General features: G+C 39.2%; 4 protein-coding genes and 1 long non-coding RNA gene across 7 annotated transcripts; 3 read left to right on the top strand and 2 right to left on the bottom strand.

The window, feature by feature from the left end:
- Positions 1-3,539: 3,539 nt before the first annotated feature.
- On the top strand, positions 3,540-4,907 carry LOC128425381 (uncharacterized). The gene is made up of 3 exons (XR_008333114.1): positions 3,540-3,686; positions 4,422-4,455; positions 4,808-4,907. It is a non-coding gene; the product is annotated as an uncharacterized LOC128425381 (long non-coding RNA).
- A 130-nt stretch (positions 4,908-5,037) lies between these two features.
- Positions 5,038-7,187, top strand: LOC128425220 (uncharacterized). The gene is made up of 6 exons (XM_053411752.1): positions 5,038-5,489; positions 5,585-5,630; positions 5,712-5,803; positions 6,114-6,224; positions 6,526-6,799; positions 7,002-7,187. Exons 1-6 carry the CDS (start codon positions 5,188-5,190, stop codon positions 7,185-7,187), a joined length of 1,011 nt encoding a protein of 336 aa, XP_053267727.1. The 5' UTR covers positions 5,038-5,187.
- A 413-nt stretch (positions 7,188-7,600) lies between these two features.
- On the bottom strand, positions 7,601-9,992 carry LOC128425380 (uncharacterized). Its single transcript, XM_053411970.1, has 5 exons — positions 9,872-9,992; positions 9,360-9,457; positions 8,941-9,085; positions 8,524-8,644; positions 7,601-8,072 (listed from the first exon to the last, which is right to left on the bottom strand). Exons 1-5 carry the CDS (start codon positions 9,959-9,961, stop codon positions 7,774-7,776), a joined length of 753 nt encoding a protein of 250 aa, XP_053267945.1. The 5' UTR covers positions 9,962-9,992; the 3' UTR covers positions 7,601-7,773.
- A 1,171-nt stretch (positions 9,993-11,163) lies between these two features.
- Positions 11,164-13,747, bottom strand: LOC128425219 (uncharacterized). The gene is made up of 7 exons (XM_053411751.1): positions 13,715-13,747; positions 13,379-13,509; positions 12,710-12,929; positions 12,503-12,578; positions 12,122-12,393; positions 11,866-11,964; positions 11,164-11,190 (listed from the first exon to the last, which is right to left on the bottom strand). Exons 1-7 carry the CDS (start codon positions 13,745-13,747, stop codon positions 11,164-11,166), a joined length of 858 nt encoding a protein of 285 aa, XP_053267726.1.
- Positions 13,748-15,823: 2,076 nt separating this feature from the next.
- On the top strand, positions 15,824-20,071 carry LOC128425378 (G2/M phase-specific E3 ubiquitin-protein ligase). Of its 3 annotated transcripts, none has more exons than XM_053411969.1 (8): positions 15,824-15,883; positions 16,690-16,884; positions 16,973-17,059; positions 17,324-17,577; positions 17,765-17,893; positions 18,311-18,451; positions 19,046-19,157; positions 19,469-20,071. In XM_053411969.1, the coding sequence occupies exons 2-8, from the start codon at positions 16,752-16,754 to the stop codon at positions 19,684-19,686; spliced, it is 1,074 nt and encodes a 357-aa protein (XP_053267944.1). In that variant the 5' UTR covers positions 15,824-15,883; positions 16,690-16,751; the 3' UTR covers positions 19,687-20,071. The 3 variants fall into 3 exon arrangements, with proteins under 3 accessions (XP_053267944.1, XP_053267943.1, XP_053267942.1); XM_053411968.1 differs by lacking the exon at positions 15,824-15,883 and adding an exon at positions 16,216-16,370; XM_053411967.1 differs by lacking the exon at positions 15,824-15,883 and adding an exon at positions 16,216-16,452.
- Positions 20,072-21,270: the final 1,199 nt, after the last annotated feature.

Here is a 21,270-nt window from a genome sequence, read left to right as displayed (position 1 = left end):
TTTATTTCTTTCAATACGTTTATCCAAAGCGTCTTACAATATGTGCATTTAACCATGAGGATACAAACCCAGAGCCCAGTACATCGGTTCTGTTTGAAAATCTGTGGTGCTTCCACCTGCTGAACACAGAATAAACTATAAGAACCAGATGGAACATACACAACACATAACATTATTTTATAGTGAGTTTCTTTTCATTAACATGGGAATTGACCCCTTCTTGGAGCCCGCCACTAGTGGCCACCCAGTGAACTGCAGCTTGTCCAAGATGCGCCTCGGCTTAAAGGAAGATTTTTCTTTGTCCTATAATGTGCTATGTTATTCCTTTGATGTTTAATTGTAGTCATTCCTTCTCTCCCTCATTGCTGGACATCTACTCACAAACCACAAGTTTGTTACAGAGTCACGACAGACGCATCATCTGGTAATTTACCCAACTGTAAGTTCCCTCCTGCTTCTCTTCTTCCACCATCATCATCAAAACCGTATATCTTTTCCCAGTGTCAGAAGACAAAGATATAAGAGAATGTCTTTAGTTATTCAGTTATTGATGAGAATTATATTACGTTAATTATTGATATCATTTTTCTATCTAGCTCCCTGTACTATTTGCCAACTTTGGCTTTTGACATTGTCCACTAAAGATCAAGGGCTAGGTGATATATCAGGAATTATCATGATAAATTACACAATTCATTTTTTTTTTGTAAGTTTATAGGCAGATATTTTTTCTCTCCTGAGTGATGCTCTCTGTCCTATAATGTCCTCTGTTATTCCTTTGACGTTTATTTGTCATCATTCCTTCTCTCCCTCATTGCTGGACATCTCCTCACAACCCACCAGTTTGCTACAGTCACGACAGACGCATCATCTGGTAATTTACCCAACTGTATGTTCCCTCCTGCTTCTCTTCTTCCACCATCATCATCATAACCATATCTTTTCCCAGTGTCAGAAGACAAAGATATAAGGGAATGTCTTTAGTTATTCAATTATTGATGAGAATTATATTACAATAATTATTGATATGGTTTTTGTGCCTAGCTCCCTGTACTATTTGCTAAACTTTGGCTTTTGACTTTGTCCACTAAAGATCAAGGGCTAGGTGATATATCAGAAACCCAACAGATTGCTACTGAGACGTGACAGACACATCATCAGGTAATTATTCCCTGGTTATTCGTAAAACTTTTTGGAATTGTATATAATGTTATTTAATAGATGTCCATCTGAACTTTGCCTTAAACATAAGAAGAATAGTCGTCTAAAAAAATGAACTTGTTTGTACTTTAGATCAAAGCATGGCAGCCTGCAGAAATGAGTCAGCTGTCTCTTGGATCGTACTTAATGTCTTTTGTGTTTCTCTCCTATCTTACCTACAGTTTTTCAAGAGGACTCAGATACAGACTGCTAGGCCCACCATCCCGACAAACACGTCTTCCAAACAGCCTGTCTCACAGACTCCTCTAGCCGTCTACCCCACTAATCAGCCAATCATGAAGCCCATGGCACCCATGCCTTTCCCTTCCCTGCGGGCTGCACAGGTGAAAGAAACACACTGACCTGTTTACAGTTGATGGTTGCTCTCATTCAGGGGTAGGAGAAACTTTTTTTCTATCAAGGGCCATTTCAATATTTAGAATCTCCTTCAAGGGCCATGCTAAATATTGATCACATATCACACTAGCTTTTCTCTCTTTTTCTCTCTTTTTTCGACCCTTTTATTTTTGTATCAAACCCATTCTTCCGACCTTGGTCTTCATTCTCTCTGGCTCCCCCCTGTCTTTTTCTTAACCACACCCCCATTGGACTGTCTACTTAATCCGGCATTTGGGCTTGATGTTTGTTTATCTGTTTGTATGCGCTCTGCCTTCATGTCTGTGCCTGTCTTTCTGGTTTTCTGTGTTGCTAGTTTTTATGACTGCAACCTCATTATCCTCACATTTTCTACCTCAAATCGCAGCAGCTGAGCAGCAGCCAGCCTCCAGAGCCGCGGCCTCAGCCACAGCAACAGCCCCAGCAGCCCCAACGGCAGCAGCCTTTGACAAAACGGGCCTCCCACACCAAACCAGGGCCAGGTCTGACCCAACACTCTCACCATTCTATTAAACTATTTCCACAGAACCTAAGAGGAAGGAGTGCAACTCTTAACAATCTAACCAAGACAGTTTTTACATCTAGAGCTTTTAACATGATATGAGAAACATTCTCATGTTAAAGGAGATATGACCAAAGTCAGAGTACCCCTAAATAATAAACCTGGATAGCCCATATCTCCATTAATTAGGATCTGTGATATGTCAAATTTCAGTTCCATGTGTTTCTCATGTGACCAAATCAGCACATTCAATTTAATTAAGATCTGTTACTGTGTGGCCCAAAAGTACGATGATTTGGCATGAAATGATCCAATTCTTAAAATGTAATTATTACGGGCTTTATTATTTCATCATGTTTCTGTTTTTGTTATAAATTATATCAAGCAAATACTTATAGGCCCATAAGTAAGGAATTTGAAGAGCTTATTTATTGTAAGATACCAATGGGTTTTAAATTAGTGTCATTTGTGTCGGTAATAACAGCTGTATGTCCTCCTGGAAACCATAACAATAATAACTCAATGGGGAAACGTACCCTTTTCTATTTATCCCTCTTTTTCTGCCTTGTTAAACGCTTTGTGCGTGGGAAGCGTAAAACGTATGACAGGGCCTTCCAGTTGAGCTTCAAGCCTGCCTGCATACAGAAACCTGAGGGACTCCCACCAATCAGTGACGTGGTGCTAGACAAGGTATGTTACAGACTCATAGACTGTTAGACAAAAGTATTACACTGTGATTAAACATATTACAGGGTTAATTTATCAATGAATGGAAAACTGTAGTGGTCCTTTCTGAGGAAGTAACGCTGAGTACTTCTTAAATGATAAAAAAAAGAATAAATAATGAAAGTAAAGTAAAAATACATAAAGCAAGAGCTGTTAATTGCTATATGACTGTCATTCAGCAAGGGTCACCTTTAACAGTCCACTAAGTTAGAACACTTGCACACACATTCTCAGACCAGACTCTTTTTGCCCACCTACTATTGAGGGGTTCATTGCTCCCCCTGCTGTTCAGTTCATTGTGTGTGTGTGTGTGTGTGTGTGTTTTTCAGATGAGTGCATTCAAGTTTCCATCTCGAGACGTGGATTCTCGGGTGATCTCCAAAGTATGGAGGTAGATTTGTGTCTTTATTATGCAATCAAAAAGAATAGGTTTGAGAGCAAAACTTTCCACACTGCAATCAAAAAATAGATTTGAGAGCAAAACTATCAACACTGCAATCAAAAAATGTTTTATTGCAAGTTAAATAAATGTGATTAAAAATGTATTAATGGGAATCCAAAAGTTTTGTTTGCAAATCCAAAAGTTTTGTTTGCGAATCCAAAAGTTTTGTTTGCGAATCCAAAAGTTTTGTTTGCGAATCCAAAAGTTTTGTTTGCGAATCCAAAAGCTTTGCTTGCTGTTGAGCTGAATCTCGTGGGCGGGACCTACGCCAAAAGATGTAAGACACGTCTCTATTGGCCAGTCTCGATCGGAGTGACAGCTTGGCAACACCCACAGTTAGTAACGAGAGAGGGAGTTTTGAAGTCCATGATGAGAACGAGTGGGACTCGGGAGCCGAGAGGATAGAAAATCAATGCGCAGGTATGTCTTCCGTCATAGTAATAGCAAGAATGTTATGTTTCAACTGGTGCATGTAGATTGCTTTTGTTTAACGATATGTGGATGTTGTAATGGGTTAAAAAATACATTATTTTATCAGCCTGTAGCTGCTAGCTTAGCTCAATTAGCTAGTCATAGGTACGTTACGTGCCCAGGCTGCCTATTAGCCTGCATGACGTTGTGCATGTAGCTACTAGTTAACAGGACTATTTGTGTTCAACGATCTAACGTTAGCTTATGTTATATTTGTGATGTGCTGTATTATTTGATCAGCCTGTAGCCAGCTTAGTTAGCGTTAGTCACTTTCTCATCTTAGGTGTCGCGCTAGCTGAGCTGTCTGGGTTTCCATCCACATGTTTTTGTATGCGTTTTCAATGTTAATAATAGCGGCAGACGAAAACATCAGATCTGTGTGGAGCGATGAGGAGACCGTAACCTTCCTCAAATGAATAAATGAAACAAACATCAATGTCATATTTCCATCGGGTTTTCTACATTGTTTTTCAACGTTTGAGGTTTGATTGGCGCTGCGCCACCTACTGCTTATCTCGATGAACCAACGTTTGGGCCACCAACCGAAATTAACCTTTGGGAATATGGCTTTATGGTTACTTAGCTTTATAAGTATGGGAATGTGTAGTGACACGGTAGTATTGGTGTTACTGGTGGTGAAAATGGCTTAAACACATAGCTAATAATACTTTCTCTGTTTCCCAGAATGGAAAACCAACCGGGCAGATCACAGGCCCAGGTAGGGTATTGGCTCATTTCTTCAAATTTATATTTGTTCATGGTGTTGTCATTGTGGGAAATAAGAGATCAAATATTACTTGTTTTCCAGTATTGTCCTGTAGTATTGTACAGCTTGTGCATTACCGGAATCAATTGTTAATAACATTTATGCTATGCTCTGTATGATCACATTACAATGTTATGCACCTTAATATAAGCATATTATGATTATAAAAATGATAGATGAAATTTCTTGCAGTAAAATCAAGTTTTATACTAATAAGTGCATGCTTAAAATTGTATGTGTGAAACCACTATCTTTTTGTTATCTTACTTTCATGTTATCTTAGGTTTGTTTTACCTTGTTGCAGGAACCCATGCGATGGCAGCTCCTGCAGAGAGTCAGGGATAGACTTACTTCTGTCATCAACAGGCAACCCATTGACTTTGAATACCTGTACTTTGTTTGCTCTCAGGAGTTGCAGTTTGTTCGAGCTGGGGCAGCCTATATTGACCTTCCTGAGTGTGTTGTAGACAGTCTACAACAGCAGAAGTTGTCAGCACTTATCTCTCACAGAGTATTGTCCCTCCACTATTGGATGATGTAGCTGTGGTTGAATGGACTGGGAGTGTGGGGCGACCCCGGCTAAACATAGAAAGTCAAACCCTCCTGAATCTACTCAGTACTGGGTTACCACTGACTTCTTTGACTGACCTCCATGGCATTTCAAGGTCAACTCTGTATAGACGGATGCAAGAGCATAACCTCTCTGTCAGAAAATGCTATTCTGACATATCAGATGATGTGCTAGATCAGAAGGTTAGGTCTATAAAGGCAAGAATGCCCCATGCTGGCTACAGGCTAGTGAAAGGATCTCTACAAGCAATGGGGCATCGGATTTCGTGGAGAAGAGTAAAGATGTCATTGCAGCGTGTGGATGGTGCAGGAATAATTGCCAGGATGGTCCAGCTGTCTTGCATTGCAAGACGGACATACTCTGTTCCCGCTCCCTTGTCTCTTGTCCACATCGACACAAACCACAAGTTAATAAGGTGTTATTTCTCCTACTGAACAATTTCTAATCATTGGTGATTTTATGTCACCCAATTGTATTATCAGTGCTGTATAACTATTACCTTTTTGTTAGGTACAACATTGTGATTTTTGGAGCAATTGATGGCTTTTCAAGGAAGGTAATGTTTTTTTGTTTTTTTCAATCCCTCATTCACTATTTATCTTGTGAACTACTACACAAGTGTCCCACTTCGTTACAGATCTTTTACCTGGACACAGCTGGGAATAACAGAGCAGAGACGGCTTTTGGATTCTTCATGGATGGAGTTCGGAAAAATGGATGGCCATCAAGGCAAGCGCATTAAATTAGTGTTCAGAAGATGACAATAAAATGTCAACACACACAATTTTAGAAATGAAGTGAAATAAGTCATTTAAAAACAAACAAAATACCAATCCATGTTCCCAACAGCTGGGGTGACTGGTAATGAATGTTTGATCACTTCTCTGCTTCAATTCAATGACATTTTGGGGCTTACCTACACTCATTTAGTTATTCCAGTGGCATAGAAGAGACTGTTGTAATAAAAAAATAAGTGGAAATTATGCTTGTTTCTAACACAGTAAAATATATTATTTTGTACCTTGTCTTTCTCTTTCAGAGTACGAGCCGATCAAGGGGTTGAAAATGTAGACATCGCTAGATGCATGTTTACTGTGCGAGGAACAGCCCGTGGCAGCTTTATTGCTGGAAAAAGCGTCCATAACCAGAGGTAATTGAATACCAGAGCTCAACTGTTTCAGAAAATATTAGAATGCATATAACCAACCCCTCGGGTAAAAAGTATGAATGTTAATATTAAATCCCATCAGTTTTCAAAATCTTCTATGCCATAAAGTCATTTTGCAGTTCTAAATTTATCTAAAAATAGAGATGGGAAATGCTTTGAAGTTGATTGTAATAAGTTTTCGGGTGTTGCTGCTTTTTAATAGTGGACATTTTCAGGTTTTAATTCAGTGTAGTGAAAGCCTTACACGGTCTTGTCTCATCTGTATCCCCTCGCTCGTTTTTAGAGTGGAACGCCTATGGAGAGATGTTTGGAGTGTAACGTGTCAGTACTACGACGTGCTCCACAGTTTGGAGGAAGAGGGCTTCATTGACCTGTCCATTGCTGTCCACCTCTTCTGTGTGGGCTATGTCTTCATACCACGACTACGATCAGATTTGCAGCATTTTACGGAGAGCTGGAATTGTCACCCCTTAAGCACAGAGGGAAATCTGACACCGAATCAGCTATGGATGATCGGGATGCTGCAAGCACCTGTGCCAGAGCCAGACCTGGTAGAGGTATGTATAAGGTCATACGAGACTAACCTGCAAAAAGGGTCCGATGCGGGAAGCAAAACTTAAATGAAAACACAGCATCTTAATATAAACAGGGCATGAAGACTGTTTGTGATCTCTGATCTGATATATGGGTGTAGAAGATAATTCTACTTTCCAGTAATCTGATGTCTGATGTATGGATGGCTTTTATTGGTCATTCCAGATCCAGCAAGCTGAGGACCAACCCTCTCAGGAACAGCAAAGTGACAACACTGAGCATGGAGTTATTGTACCAGACATCCAATGTCCCCTGTCAGCTGAAAGACTTGCTGCACTACAGCACCTAGTGAACCCCACCACCGAGTCCTCATCCTTTGGTCGGGACAGCTTTCGGACTCTAACATTCTGACATGCACACATGCATCTTTTCAACCTGCCATAATTACCTCAGATTCTAACAAAGGCAGTTCTAACTTATTATCAAGAAGCAAGTTTTTTACTTTCTCAACCAGCATTTATGTGAATTATACACAAATAAAGCCGAATTTGAGTAAAAGTGTTTTAGTTTATATTAATTTGACTTGCCTGTAATTAAAAACAGCATTCTAAGGCCAAATTAAGGGATTTAGCAATTCACATATGTATTCATACAACTCAAATAGTTTAGTGCAAATATATATATTTTTTTTTATTCAATCAGAACAGAACATTGTCAATATGTGTGCCATATTGTTTTGAACCACATTAATATACACTCTTCGCAATGACAATTGGACTTAACATTGACATTATTTAAAACGCTAAAACATTAGGTTTGGAGTCTGTTACGCACGCTTACTTAGAACAGGATTTAACACAAACACGAGGTGATGTCATGGCAAGGGGGGAGTGGCAGGAACTGAACTGACAAGAGAATTATTAGACATGGCTAGGAAAAGACTAGATGAACAAACTAAGTAGAACAGAGTAGACTAGAGCAGAGTAGCGTTTACTAGCTACAGTCTGTCAAAGCTTGCACCATATTTAATGGCAGTTTGCAAGTTGGTTTTAAAGGACTCGTAATCCCCCAGATGAGCTGTTGGAAGTGTAACAGTGTTGGTGCAAGCACTAACAACAGGATAACATACAGTGTGGCCTGGCATGTGCTCTAGACAGTTGTGGTCAAATACTATGGCTATTTTGAATTTCTGTCTCTCTGAGACAAGCAAATGCCTGTGTGCCTGCCCAGTCATCCATTGCATCACCATGGGCACAGAGGGTGTCTCTCCTTCAACCTCATTTTCTGGTTGTGTGTCTTTGAAAGAAAAGGGGATGTTAGAATCAATATCTTCTTCTGAAGTGACAAACTTTCAAAGCTTTTAAATATACCAACAAGGTAAGTGCAGAGCAATATTTTGTAACATAAAACTCTCACTACACAAATCACCAACAAAATCCAACACTGATGAGCACGTCATATATATGGAACCAGTTCTTTGTTGCTGACTGTTTGATATCCAGATCATGAAAATGTGTTGCGCTACTGTCGAGATACTTTCTTTCAATAATCACTTGAAAACGTCGCAAAATTCCCTTTACCATTGTACTTAGTAGCCAAGATAACTTTTTCAAATCTGGATATCATATAACTGTCGGGCATAAAATCCCCATTTCATACATCTATGACGTACATATCAGTGTAGGATCTCCTAAGCTATATCAAACTTTCTTAGGGGATCAGAACTTTTATGGAAGGTTTTACATACCCTCAATTTCAAGTAGGAAATCTTGGAAGTATTCCAAGATTTTGGACTCCTTCACGTGTTTAGTCGAACCATCTGGGCTCATTTCTGGGGCCAGGTGTGATAAAACATAATGCGAGTCCACCTAAGAACAAAAGGGAATTACAACCCAACAGATCCAGACTGATCCAACATCACTCATACACAGGTACTGACAGTAGCGATTTTACCGAGGGTGCATTTGTTCTGTTGGGACGTAAATATTACTGTTTTCAAATAAATGTCAAAAATTTAAAATAAAACTTTTTTGTACCCGTTTTAAACCCCTAAAATCGCCACTGGGTATTGATGATATGGAAATACCATTTAGCACTTGAGGAAAGGTTATGCAATTAAATGGCAAAAATTCAAGAAAATACCCAGAGCTGAATTACAACATACCTTGTCATCAGCCCCTACGACAAAGAGATTGCGACACTCATTCGGCTTTATCTGCATGACCTTGATCAGGTTGTACACTTCAAGGCCTTCACGCATCTGTTGCAGCATTGGTGTGCGTTTTGTGGTCACATGCAGTACAATAGCCCTTACAAAAGAAAAAGAATACATTTTATGACAGCCATTTAAAATTATGATGTCAACTGTAAAATTAGCCATAACACTTATGTTTGTATAATATAATGATAAAACCCTTTCAAAGCCGTCAAAGATTTTGCAGCACAATAACTTGATTGGCTTCAAATTTCCTGCTTAATGAATGAACATTACTGCATGGCTTAAAATACTAATTACCTGTACATAATTCATCAATAATGTAATATTACTCCTTACTAGTTAGGACATCAAAATGCAAAACAAACCTTAATATGCTTTCCTTATGGTCAATGTTGATTTGACCAGTGTAGCCACAATCCAGGATTTCTTCAATGTAGAGGGACAGGTCAGATGCATCTTCAATCTAAAATAATGATTTAGAAGCAACAAGAATTAAGCTTTCATTTGTTATGTATTCACAACTGTTATTTTATACATCTACACTGTCATACATATTCACACATCTCTCACACATTTACCATTATTGGTTTACAGCTACATCAGATACATTTTTTAGCGAGGCAAGTCTGTAAGTTGCTTGATGCCAACAGGAAATAAGCTATTGCAAGAAACTAACTTATTGATGAATTGGAATTTAGTAAACCTGAGGATATATTGAGATACTGCCTAACACAGCTGCAACATCGTTGGCAAAGTTTTAAACTTGGATCAGTTTACTTTGCACTTATTCTATGTACCATAAACATCAAAAGAGAGCAAACATTATGGAAAAATATTGGCCTCATTAAGATGGCTTGAAGCGATTTACCCAACGTACCGTTTTGATAAGTGGTGACAACTCCATGTCATGCACACCATCAGTTTTAAGGTTCCCAGTGACAAGGTAGTGGTAACACCACTCCTGCATAAACCGGGGTGCTGGTCCTCCTTGGGCAATGCTCACACAAAGTATTTCACCCGCAACTCTGGATGAAAGACAACAAAGAAATTGGCAATTATAAGTACTGATCTCGACATAACACCCCAGCTAGAAGACTTATCTCGGGTGCTTACTTCATTTTATGCATTACCTCTATCATCTATTGTCACACATACACTGAAGGAGATTAAACCTTTAAAATATGACAGAATATTTAAAATAGCTGGTACACTTCAAGCCCTTTCCTGAATGTTTTTCTAACAATTTGCCATGTACATGAAAGTTTGAAAGAAAAACAGATTGAGGCACTGACTTCCCCTCTAGGCAAACTGTAAAGGACCCCAAGTATCAATACATATTTTCACTCATGAAAATATTCTTGCCAAAGTGTCCATCAGATAATAATAATCAGTAATTATAAGTGCTAGAAATAAGAATAACATACTTGAACAGTTCATTGTCCAAATCGTTGAGGGAATACTTTGGTACTTTGCCCTTCTCACTTTCGCCTTCAAATAGTCGCTTCTCGATCCCAGCAACCATTGCTACAGCCAAAAACAAATGATAAAACAGCATTAGACTAGCTGGGGGCAAACATCTAAAAGACAAGAATTTAGCCTAATTTTTCTCAAGCTCTGGCCACTTTGATATTGAGTCCTGCAGAAGCACACAGGCAGTTATTTTTCTATTTTTGGGAAATGGATGGATGCAGCAAAAATACACCTAACAGCAGAGCTTTTGTTCCAGTTGTTTGACAATGGTATAGCAACGGTAAACAATTTAATTTCAGCTATTCTACAACATACTCTACATATCTACTAAATTAATGATGAATGCATGCTACTCACTGGACAGGAACTCTTTTTTTAGTGCTCCAGTGTCAACCCCTGGTTCTCCCAGGAAGGAGACTTTCAAAGGGTTCACTGGACCGCCATTCTTTCGACGCTTCCAGAGTTTAAGACCTCTTTCAACCATATTGTCTCTGGCCACACAGATTTCGAAGGTCTTGCTACAGTCTATCTGTGCCTTTACCCAATAAAGAACATCTTCCTCACTGTGGAAAGTTTCAAATTTTCAAATTATTCAAATGAACTACACAATGCACTGTATTTTAACAAATTAATGAAATGGTACACGACCAGATTGGTTACCATGATATATGATCCAGATCGGAGCATGTCTTGACTGTGTCAAGCTGGCAAAGATCCTTTCCCATACTAATATAAAAACAAAAGGAATACATTTATACTTGTCCTTTAAACATACAGTTCTAGATTATTGTCTATTACCTCACATCTGACCTGTGAGATAAATATAATTTTATGTTTATGTAAAAATCCATTATAACCATAATGAACACAGAGCCATCTTGGAACTTCCTAGGAATTCGAGCAACCCTAACAAAGATACGTAATGCAAGTTGACACACAATCACCTTTCACCGCAGAAGCTTGCATGTAGTTCTATGTCTGACCCTGGAAATGTTCTTGTGCATACTGGACATTGGACCTCACCTGCCTATATGCAGGCACATTGAAAATGAGAACAGAATTGTTAAACCTGCAGTGTGGAAGATTACGTCAGCGTCGGAAGGAGGCGCAAATTTTCAAAATAAGCAGTGGATTCAAAACAAAGCTTTCCCCGCCCACTCCCTTCCCGCTCACTAAGTCCTAACTCATTTACATTCTTCTTACACAAAATGTAAGTGTATTTTAACGAAAAAAAGTTCAACTACGCAGCTTTAAGGCATAGATATCGCGGGATCATTTCTAAGTGCAACAAAGACTGACAACTTTGTAAAGAACTTGATATGTATCCGTTATGTTTATGACTCATTTTTTGGCTGTTGCCCTCCATGCCATACTTATTGTTTTTTGACTCAGTTGCTGTACCTGCTGAAAGCAATGTTGCTCATTGGACCATGGTGCGTCTGTACAAGGTCCTAGGACTGGGTTAGGAGTTGCTTCTTCCAGGAACACCACATCTGCCTCCTGAGCAGAGAAGTAAAACATGTACATTTATGCCATTTTACTGATATGCTGAGGTTGGGAGTGGAGTTCACAACAGATAACCCTGAAGTTAGAACTGGAAGCTGGACTTTTACAGCTTTGATCTCACATGCCTAAGTGACATAGGAAAAAAATTTACCTCAGTTTCCGAGCTTGATGTCTTGTTGCAGTGGTCAATGTGCAGAGCCAACACCTGCAATGGCATCACTGTCTTGCATTGTTTGCATGTTGCTGTTGGCATACGAGCAAATTCCGGTGCATCTGCTGGTAGTGGTGTTAAATCTAGCTCATCTTGGAGGGGCACTATATATAACATCTGTTTTCCTCCACCTGAGGCTCTTTTGATGACAGAACCAGTGTATCCCTCTGCCTCTAATGCGATTGCAGACAGTTTTCTCCTTCCATTTCCGCCTTTTAAAGCAAGTAACACAACAATTAAAATGGTGCATAACCCTAAAGCATAGTGCATTTATTTTTTCTCTATTGGATGAATAACTTGCTGTTGGGAAATAAAGTGCACCTGCTGCTTTGAAAAGAAGCCATCTGTCTTGAAGATCATTCATCTTCGGATATGTTGTCCTTAGTGAACTGGATAACTAATAAAAAAAAGGAAAGAAAAAAGTCAACAGCTTGAATTTAGACAGTATAGCTCTATTGCCACACAATCAATACTGTTGATACACTTTGGGAACAAAATATGTGCACTTAAGTTCATCAGACATCCCACCTCTGAATGCGTTAAGTCAGATGTGATAGACAACGCCCTCTTTCCCAGCCCTGCTTGCATGAGCTCCAGCTCGGCAGATATGGATGGGGATGTGTCAGTTTTTGAATCAAGTAAGAAAAATGATACATCAAGTGGCTTCCACGTCGTCACAACTTTTGCTGGTCTTCTGAAGGGGTGACTTCGGTTTTTTCCATTGCGTTTGAAATATCCAGGGAAGGGTCTATATGATTTTTAGAACAATCTTAATGTTACAAATCAATTAAAATCAGTCACTAGGCCTAATAGATGTGTCAACTATGCAAACAGCCCAGGTCATTTTTCAAAGACAAACAATTCAGCTCTTTAAAAATAAATCAGAACAGAAATCAGATTAAGAACTGAATCTGAACAAAAATTGCACTGAATTGCTGAAGCAATAGCACTACAATACCACTTTGTGACATACTATATATGATAGCACTAGTGCTAACAGGGATGATTAGGTCATTAAATTTAATGAATTAATTTACTTTTATTCAATTAGCAAATCATAGGAATAAGTAGAAACTCTGTGTATGGTTATTTTTGGAAGAAAATAAAACATATTTGCAAGTGCCTTGAATCACAATGGCATATGGAAATGTTTAGCAACATTGTGTAACACCTGAACTGGCCCTTTTGCTTTACTACCTGGCCATCTCAGACGCAACAGTAGGTCTCTCCATACTCATACTCGGACCCTGTCTTTGATCTTCAGGAATTGCTCTGGTGAGCAAGGACATGAAATGCTGAGCAGCTTCAGTTGCTGAAGACTGGTCATACTGGAATGGGAGTTAAGGTGCATAACATTGTAATGTGATCATACAGAGCATAGCATAAATATTATTAACAATTGATTCCGGTAATGCACAAGCTGTACAATACTACAGGACAATACTGGAAAACAAGTAATATTTGATCCCTTATTTCCCACAATGACAACACCATGAACAAATATAAATTTGAAGAAATGAGCCAATACCCTACCTGGGCCTGTGATCTGCCCGGTTGGTTTTCCATTCTGGGAAACAGAGAAAGTATTATTAGCTATGTGTTTAAGCCATTTTCACCACCAGTAACACCAATAATACCGTGTCACTACACATTCCCATACTTATAAAGCTAAGTAACCATAAAGCCATATTCCCAAAGGTTAATTTCGGTTGGTGGCCCAAACGTTGGTTCATCGAGATAAGCAGTAGGTGGCGCAGCGCCAATCAAACCTCAAACGTTGAAAAACAATGTAGAAAACACGATGGAAATATGACATTGATGTTTGTTTCATTTATTCATTTGAGGAAGGTTACGGTCTCCTCATCGCTCCACACAGATCTGATGTTTTCGTCTGCCGCTATTATTAACATTGAAAACGCACACAAAAACATGTGGATGGAAACCCAGACAGCTCAGCTAGCGCGACACCTAAGATGAGAAAGTGACTAACGCTAACTAAGCTGGCTACAGGCTGATCAAATAATACAGCACATCACAAATATAACATAAGCTAACGTTAGATCGTTGAACACAAATAGTCCTGTTAACTAGTAGCTACATGCACAACGTCATGCAGGCTAATAGGCAGCCTGGGCACGTAACGTACCTATGACTAGCTAATTGAGCTAAGCTAGCAGCTACAGGCTGATAAAATAATGTATTTTTTAACCCATTACAACATCCACATATCGTTAAACAAAAGCAATCTACATGCACCAGTTGAAACATAACATTCTTGCTATTACTATGACGGAAGACATACCTGCGCATTGATTTTCTATCCTCTCGGCTCCCGAGTCCCACTCGTTCTCATCATGGACTTCAAAACTCCCTCTCTCGTTACTAACTGTGGGTGTTGCCAAGCTGTCACTCCGATCGAGACTGGCCAATAGAGACGTGTCTTACATCTTTCGGCGTAGGTCCCGCCCACGAGATTCAGCTCAACAGCAAGCAAAGCTTTTGGATTCGCAAACAAAACTTTTGGATTCGTATGGAAGTAAATCTGTGTCATCGGGATTTGAAACAAAAAAGACATTGAATTTCTAGCACTGAATATTTATGCATTGAAATTATGTATTTGAATGTTTTTCAACGTTTAAAATTCAACCGCAAAAAATTCAACCTCAAAAAATTCAAGCTCAAAAAATTCAACCGCAAAAAATTCAACCTCAAAAATTCAACCTCAAAAAATTCAACCTCAAAAAATTCAACTGCAACATCCGGGGATCCAAGGAGGAGCAATCGATTTCAAGATCGGGAGCGTGCGTCAAGCAACGAGAGCGAGCGGGAGTGACCGACACCAATGCAGCTTTGACTTGTCAGCTAGCACAGTGACTAGCCATGTCCAACAATGGTGCTTCGGTGAGTGTTTAAACTCTTCTATATGCCATCGGTGTAGTTTGTTTCTGTAAGATGTAGTAATAGACAGCTGACATGTGTACATTCACGGACTTTATTGGACATAAACTAAGTGGAACTTAAACGAGATGACGTTCGGATTTTTTTTTTCGAACGGGCCAGTGACTGGCATGGGTAACGCCAGGATTTCAATTTTGGATGGGCCACTATTTAATAGGAAAAATAATACTTATTATATGATCCCTGCCTGACTTGTTTGTGTTTATCTGCTGTAGACGAGCTTTAACAGCGCGTTGCGCCGCTCTCTCTCCCGTTAAAAGTGAATGTCGCTCACCCAGCTCTCTCTCTCGCTCCACTGTCTCTCTCTCCTGTTACTACATGTGTTAAACCAAATGCACGAAAAGCCAAATCAAATCAGAAATACGAAGACCACTTCTTTTTAACTCGCATACATATTTATTTTCATCAATGCTGCCTACCACACAATCAAATCCGAACATCCCTTCCTCTCTTTGGAAAAGACGGTCGCTCGGTGTCGACGTCGGGACACAATATTGCTCTGATGTTGCATGTCGAAGGTGAGTTAGCTTCAGCGTTGTCAGAGCTGTCAAAGCGTCTTGGTGTAACGTGTCTCCCACATACCTGGGACACCGTTCTCCACCGGCGGCGTGAGGGCAGAGGACGGGCACGGCTGGGCTGGGGAACTTTATTTTGAAAGGTTTCCCGGCCCTGTCAGCTGTTTTAAGACACGTCACACCAAGACGCTTTGACAGCTCTGACAACGCTGAAGCTACAGCCGCAACAGTAAGGACAGGGCCGGTCTTTCCTACAGGCGACATAGGCGGTTGCCTAGGGAGCCACTCAGAGGGGGGCGCCAAAAACTGCGCCGAGCCAAAAAATAAAAATATATATATTGTATATATATATAATATATATATATATATATATATATGCTAGGCAGAGTTTTTTTGCGCCCCCTTCTATATGTGGTATGGTGCAAAATAATGTATTTAATTACTTTAACTGTAATTTAAGTAGTTTCATAAGAGAAATCAGTAAATGACAGCAGCACTCAGGTGGAACGTTTGGCACGGGAGCAGTTGCACCCCGTCCTGTCTCTTTGGGGGTAACGTCCGCCCACATGCCAGGTGTAGTCTGGATGAGGAGCTGAAAGCTCCGTGTCGTTATTGCTGCTGCATTCATTCTGTATTCTACAGCTTAGTAGTGGGTTAGAGTCACCTACGTTAGCTCCTAAAGCTTCGCTTGATCACCACGAGTGTCATTGAGACAGGTTGTGTTGTTTTGATTGTCTACTTAGACTGGTAAAACTTTGAAACTCCGCTGGGCAGTGAGGATGGATACTCGCGCACTAGGTGGGCGGGGCTACATTCGCCTGTATAGGTGTTTAATTTACCTGCGCGTCGTCTTGCAGGCGGGTCGCGATAGTATATTGTTTACTTTACAGTGTGTAGCGCTGTTACTGTTACACTGTTTATGTCAAAGTAAGGCTTAATGGCTTTCGCTTTTGATTGGAGTCCAATCGAATCCAATTTTTTTGCTATCTTTACAGTCAAACATGAATAATAAAAAACATATTTTTTTCTTATTAGGGTGGTTAACAACCAGTGACCCCACCAAGGCCATATCTCAGTGTGTGGACAACTATCTCCGTATGCATAAAATGGAGAGTCCCTTACTTCTCAGCATGGACTTAAGAAGTCCGGCTGAACAGGACATGGCCCTCATCTCCTTTTACAAGCAACCTAATGTGGAATGGGGACGACCTCTGAATTCCAGACTTGAAGGTTGCTCCAATATCAATTTTCAGTTGCCCCAAAATAATTCCAAGTATTTCTTTTAATTTATTCTGTCAAACCAAACCTTGTGTTACAGGAGATACTGCTATTGGCCAGGGTGTAACCCGCTTTTTTTTCTCAACATGCATCGAAAAGCTGAAGTCTGGATTTTGCATACATTTTGGTATGTATGTTAGCTGTATGGCATCCTCTTTTTTTGTTGTTTAATGTTTATTCTAAGTAGCATATTAAAGATTCCCCCCATAAAATTATTTTAAATAACAACTATACAAGTTTGTCATATCTTAGTTGTGTTGCTGTATCCTGAATGTTCAAAGAATTCTATCAAATGTATAATAGCTGTACTGTAGAGAACTGGAGTCTCCAGTCCATCACAGATAGTAAAAACCATGTTGTTGTCATTTAATGTTTTTAATGTCTTGAACAGCAAACGCCAATGTTACACGGCTTTTCGAAGGAGAGCCTGGACATTTAGTCCCCTCAGCCTCTCACTTTCTGGTTGAAAGTGACATGTTCATGGTGGCTGGGAGAATGGTAGGCCACTCTTTTCTTCATGGAGGACCATGCCTGGCTGGACTCAGCCCTGCTATTGTCCATGTACTACTTGGTGGTAGTCCTGAAACTGCCACAGTTACACTGGAGGACTGTCCAGACCTGGACATAAGAGAAACGATCAGGCTTGTATGTTATACAAATAAAGTTATTTATTTGATGTTATATTTTATGAACAGTGCACTGTGCATTGTGTATCCATTGTCCTTGATGAGTGATGCTTATATTTGGCCAACTCATACTGCACATTGTACCTGGCATTACTCAACTTTTTTTTTTTAATCGCCTAACAACTTATTTTGCCTCTTGTCTAAAGCTTGAAGGGGAATCCACACTGTCAGAGAAGGATGCAGGAAGTGTCCAGGAATTGGCCTATGCCTGGGACCTCCCATCCCTTACCGAGAAGAACAGGAGATGGATTTTTGAGAAGCTTCTGATCCATGCTGTGAGTGAAAATTTAAGAAATGTGTGCTTCCAAAAGTTACAAGTTTGTTTGTTTTTATCATCTGAGTAATATGCACATTGCTAAATTTATCTGTCTGACAAAGTTAGTTGCTCACTTTTTCTGATTCATTTGCAAGGAAACAAACTGTCATGGATGATGTTGTAAAATGTATGTGACAAGTTATTTTCCTGGAAACATAATAGTTGGTGGATGGTCAGTAATAAATGCAAATTAGGTTTATCAGTGAGCATGAGGACAGTATCATATAACTTTATTCACTAGTGGATATAAACATAACAGATGAATTTAAATGTTATTATTTTCTTGAAAATAATGTTTTTCTAATATTTTACTCTGAGATTGCTTTAGGATGAGTAATGTTATGGGATATACCCTTTGTCATGTTACTATTAACAGGTGATCGGCCGTGTCACAAGACAAATAAAACAGTTTCGACGAGGTCTTAAAGAAACCTCAATGTGGACAATGCTGACCCAACGACCTGACACAGTGGCCTTGCTTCTCCCAAAAGAGGGAGGTGCGAATATCAGCCCTGAGGTAATTTTTTATTACTCTGATCTTGTAATGTTTGTAATTTTTTCTTACTATGCCATTGCCAATTACAGTTCATACCTGGTCAGCATCTATTATGGTCCATGTTCAAGCTTGTTCTTAATATTTATGTGTTCCTACATACTATTCCCTTTCCCTGAATCATCAACTTTCCAAAAGTACCAACTACTGATGTATCATCAAAACCTACAAAAGTGATATGCAATACAATGATGATAAAGATGTACAAGTTTCTCATAAACATGAAACTCATGGAAAAGTCATAAAATTAGAACACTATTTTTAAGGCCTGGAAATAGTTTGGAATTACTGGAATGGTTTTCAAAACTTTTTTTATGTATACTGTTTTGGTTGTTTGTCCTCCTCTCCTCCTCTTTCTCCCGGAGTAACAGTCTCATTATTGCACCCTTTGATGGATGTATAGGCCTGCCTATTTTTAAATACTTAAATAAAGTAATGGAAATGGGATAAAACATTATTTAAATTTCATGGAAAATTTTGAAAATTCATTGGGGAAAATGTGTGGGAACCCTTAATAGAAAAATGATTCAGTGCTCTCTTATGTTATTTTCAATGCAGGTACTTCTTCAGCGAATCATTTGGCCCTGTGAGGATGACGATGATGATGCCGATTATTCAGTTGACACCAGATGCCGCATGACAGGCTATCTTCAACAGTTCATTGTGAATGGTAGGTTTACAAAATACATTTGAAAGTGGCTACTTGGCTGTTTAAATGTTCAATATGCACATTGTGGGTGGATTTTTTTAATATTGTCATTTTGCTGTTTTTAGCTCAATAGTCAGTAGTCTAACTGGTCTCATTCTAAAAATGACTTTTATTTTAACAACTTATCTTAAGAGTTAGACTTCTCTTCTATTGCGTATAGGCTGTTAATGCCAGGCTCTGTCATTTACCCTAATGATAAGTAAAGTCAAATTATATATTTTTTTGTCATTTGATTTGTTCATCGTTCAATAATTTTTTCATCTCCTCCATAGCAACACCAACTGAATTGACTAATCTGGTCAAATTCTGGACCGGGTGGGAGATTCTACCAATGAGACCCTCTGTAGAGGTAGTCATGGGCCGATACCCCACAGCCTCCACCTGCTTCGAGACCTTACGCATCCCAGGGCATTACAAAGATTATAAATCTTTTGAAAGTGACATTCAGGCCTGTATTTGCTCTTGCCAAACAGGATTTGGCCTTGTGTGAGAGACAAGATTTGATCTTGTACGAAATGTTGATGTAACTTTGTTGGCTGTTAAAAATGTTGACTGTTATGCAACAAGTATTAATGTTTAAAGAGTTGGCTGAATTGTTATACTTGGCCAGCCCTCACCAAATTGATACACTTGATTAAGTGATATTGCTTGTTTTTTGGCATTAGACACATCTGAGGTTGAAAAAGTTTTAAACGTTAACGGATTTTATTTTGTCACCGTTACATCTGGAGGGCTTGAATGCCCTTTGCAGTTTTAATAAAACAAATGTCAATTTCACACACATACAATGGTGGTGTGCATAAAGTTGCAGGAGGTTTTTGGCAACATGTTCATTATAAACAATCTCTGCAGACAAATAAATCATTAATCCAGGAGTTATGTGGACTTGACTGTAGTGGTTTCACTGTTACAGCTGAAGAAGATGCAAGTCTTTGCAGAATTACAAAACAAATGCCGATATTCAGCTTTCACATAAAAATGTGGTACATGGCTCATTCCTTTAGATGTCAAACAAATAACAGAACATTTCTGGAATGAAATGAAATATGACAAATCAAATAACTTCTGAGAGTCTAAAATAGTTTAAAGCTGAGTACTGTAGCTAAGTCATTCTGAATCTATTGTATCTTGTTTCCTTTTTAACAGCTCAAAACTCTCCTCCCGTTTCCTTACAGCACACAAATTAAAACTGTGTGTTGTATATGATTATGTGGTGGTTTGGGAACCGGTACAGCAGGTACAGTATGCGCTAAATGTATCTTGTGTCAGATGTCACAGGATACAAGATCTAGTTAAAGTGCAAAAGTTCTTGCTATTATATTTTGTACAAACAATACATGAGAAATCAATTTCTCATAAAACAAAATCAGTTTATCAGTTAAACATTTTTCAGTAATGGACTAAAATTAAAGATCTTTTCAAGATATTACTTTGATGTGATTTGTGGAGGTAAGGTTGCTGAGATAATTCTGTTTCTCTTGCTGACTAACTGTCCTTAGTGGCCCAGCCATTAAGGCAGGGGTGTCAAACATGTGGCCCGAGGGCTAAATCAGTGCTTACATCAAAGCTTTGACAACATCCATTTAGTTTGTTGCTCTCAATTCAGTTGTTTTACAGAGAAAGAAATTGCTCACAGAACTGAACAGTGGCAATGTAAATATCACAGCCAAAGGACTGGGATGCAGCTCTTGGGTTAACTGCATCTCCTAAAGATGTTATTTGTTCATCAGTCAGCGGGCAATCTGCATCTGGAACAATGATGCTTGAGTGGTCATCATGGGGAAGTCCACTGTTTTCCCACTCAATATCTGGAATGTCCATATCCTACAAATAGAACAATTTGAAATTTCATGCAGTATTATGTGGATAAACAGTAGGCACATTTTCAATATGTCCTCTTGGCTTCTAATTGAACTGCTTACACATGTGGACCACACTACATATTAAAATCACATTATATTTTGCATGTACCTCTGGCTCAGGAATTGGGTGATGTGCACGACCCAGCATCCACAGCTGGTTAGGGGTCATCTGGCTCTCAGTTCTTATGGGATGATTGTCCCAACCACTGCGA

Source organism: Pleuronectes platessa, chromosome 19, assembly GCF_947347685.1.
Source record: "Pleuronectes platessa chromosome 19, fPlePla1.1, whole genome shotgun sequence".
Taxonomy (NCBI): domain Eukaryota; kingdom Metazoa; phylum Chordata; class Actinopteri; order Pleuronectiformes; family Pleuronectidae; genus Pleuronectes; species Pleuronectes platessa.
Note: the sequence above shows the minus strand (reverse complement) of the source record. Positions and strands in the feature narration are given on the sequence as shown.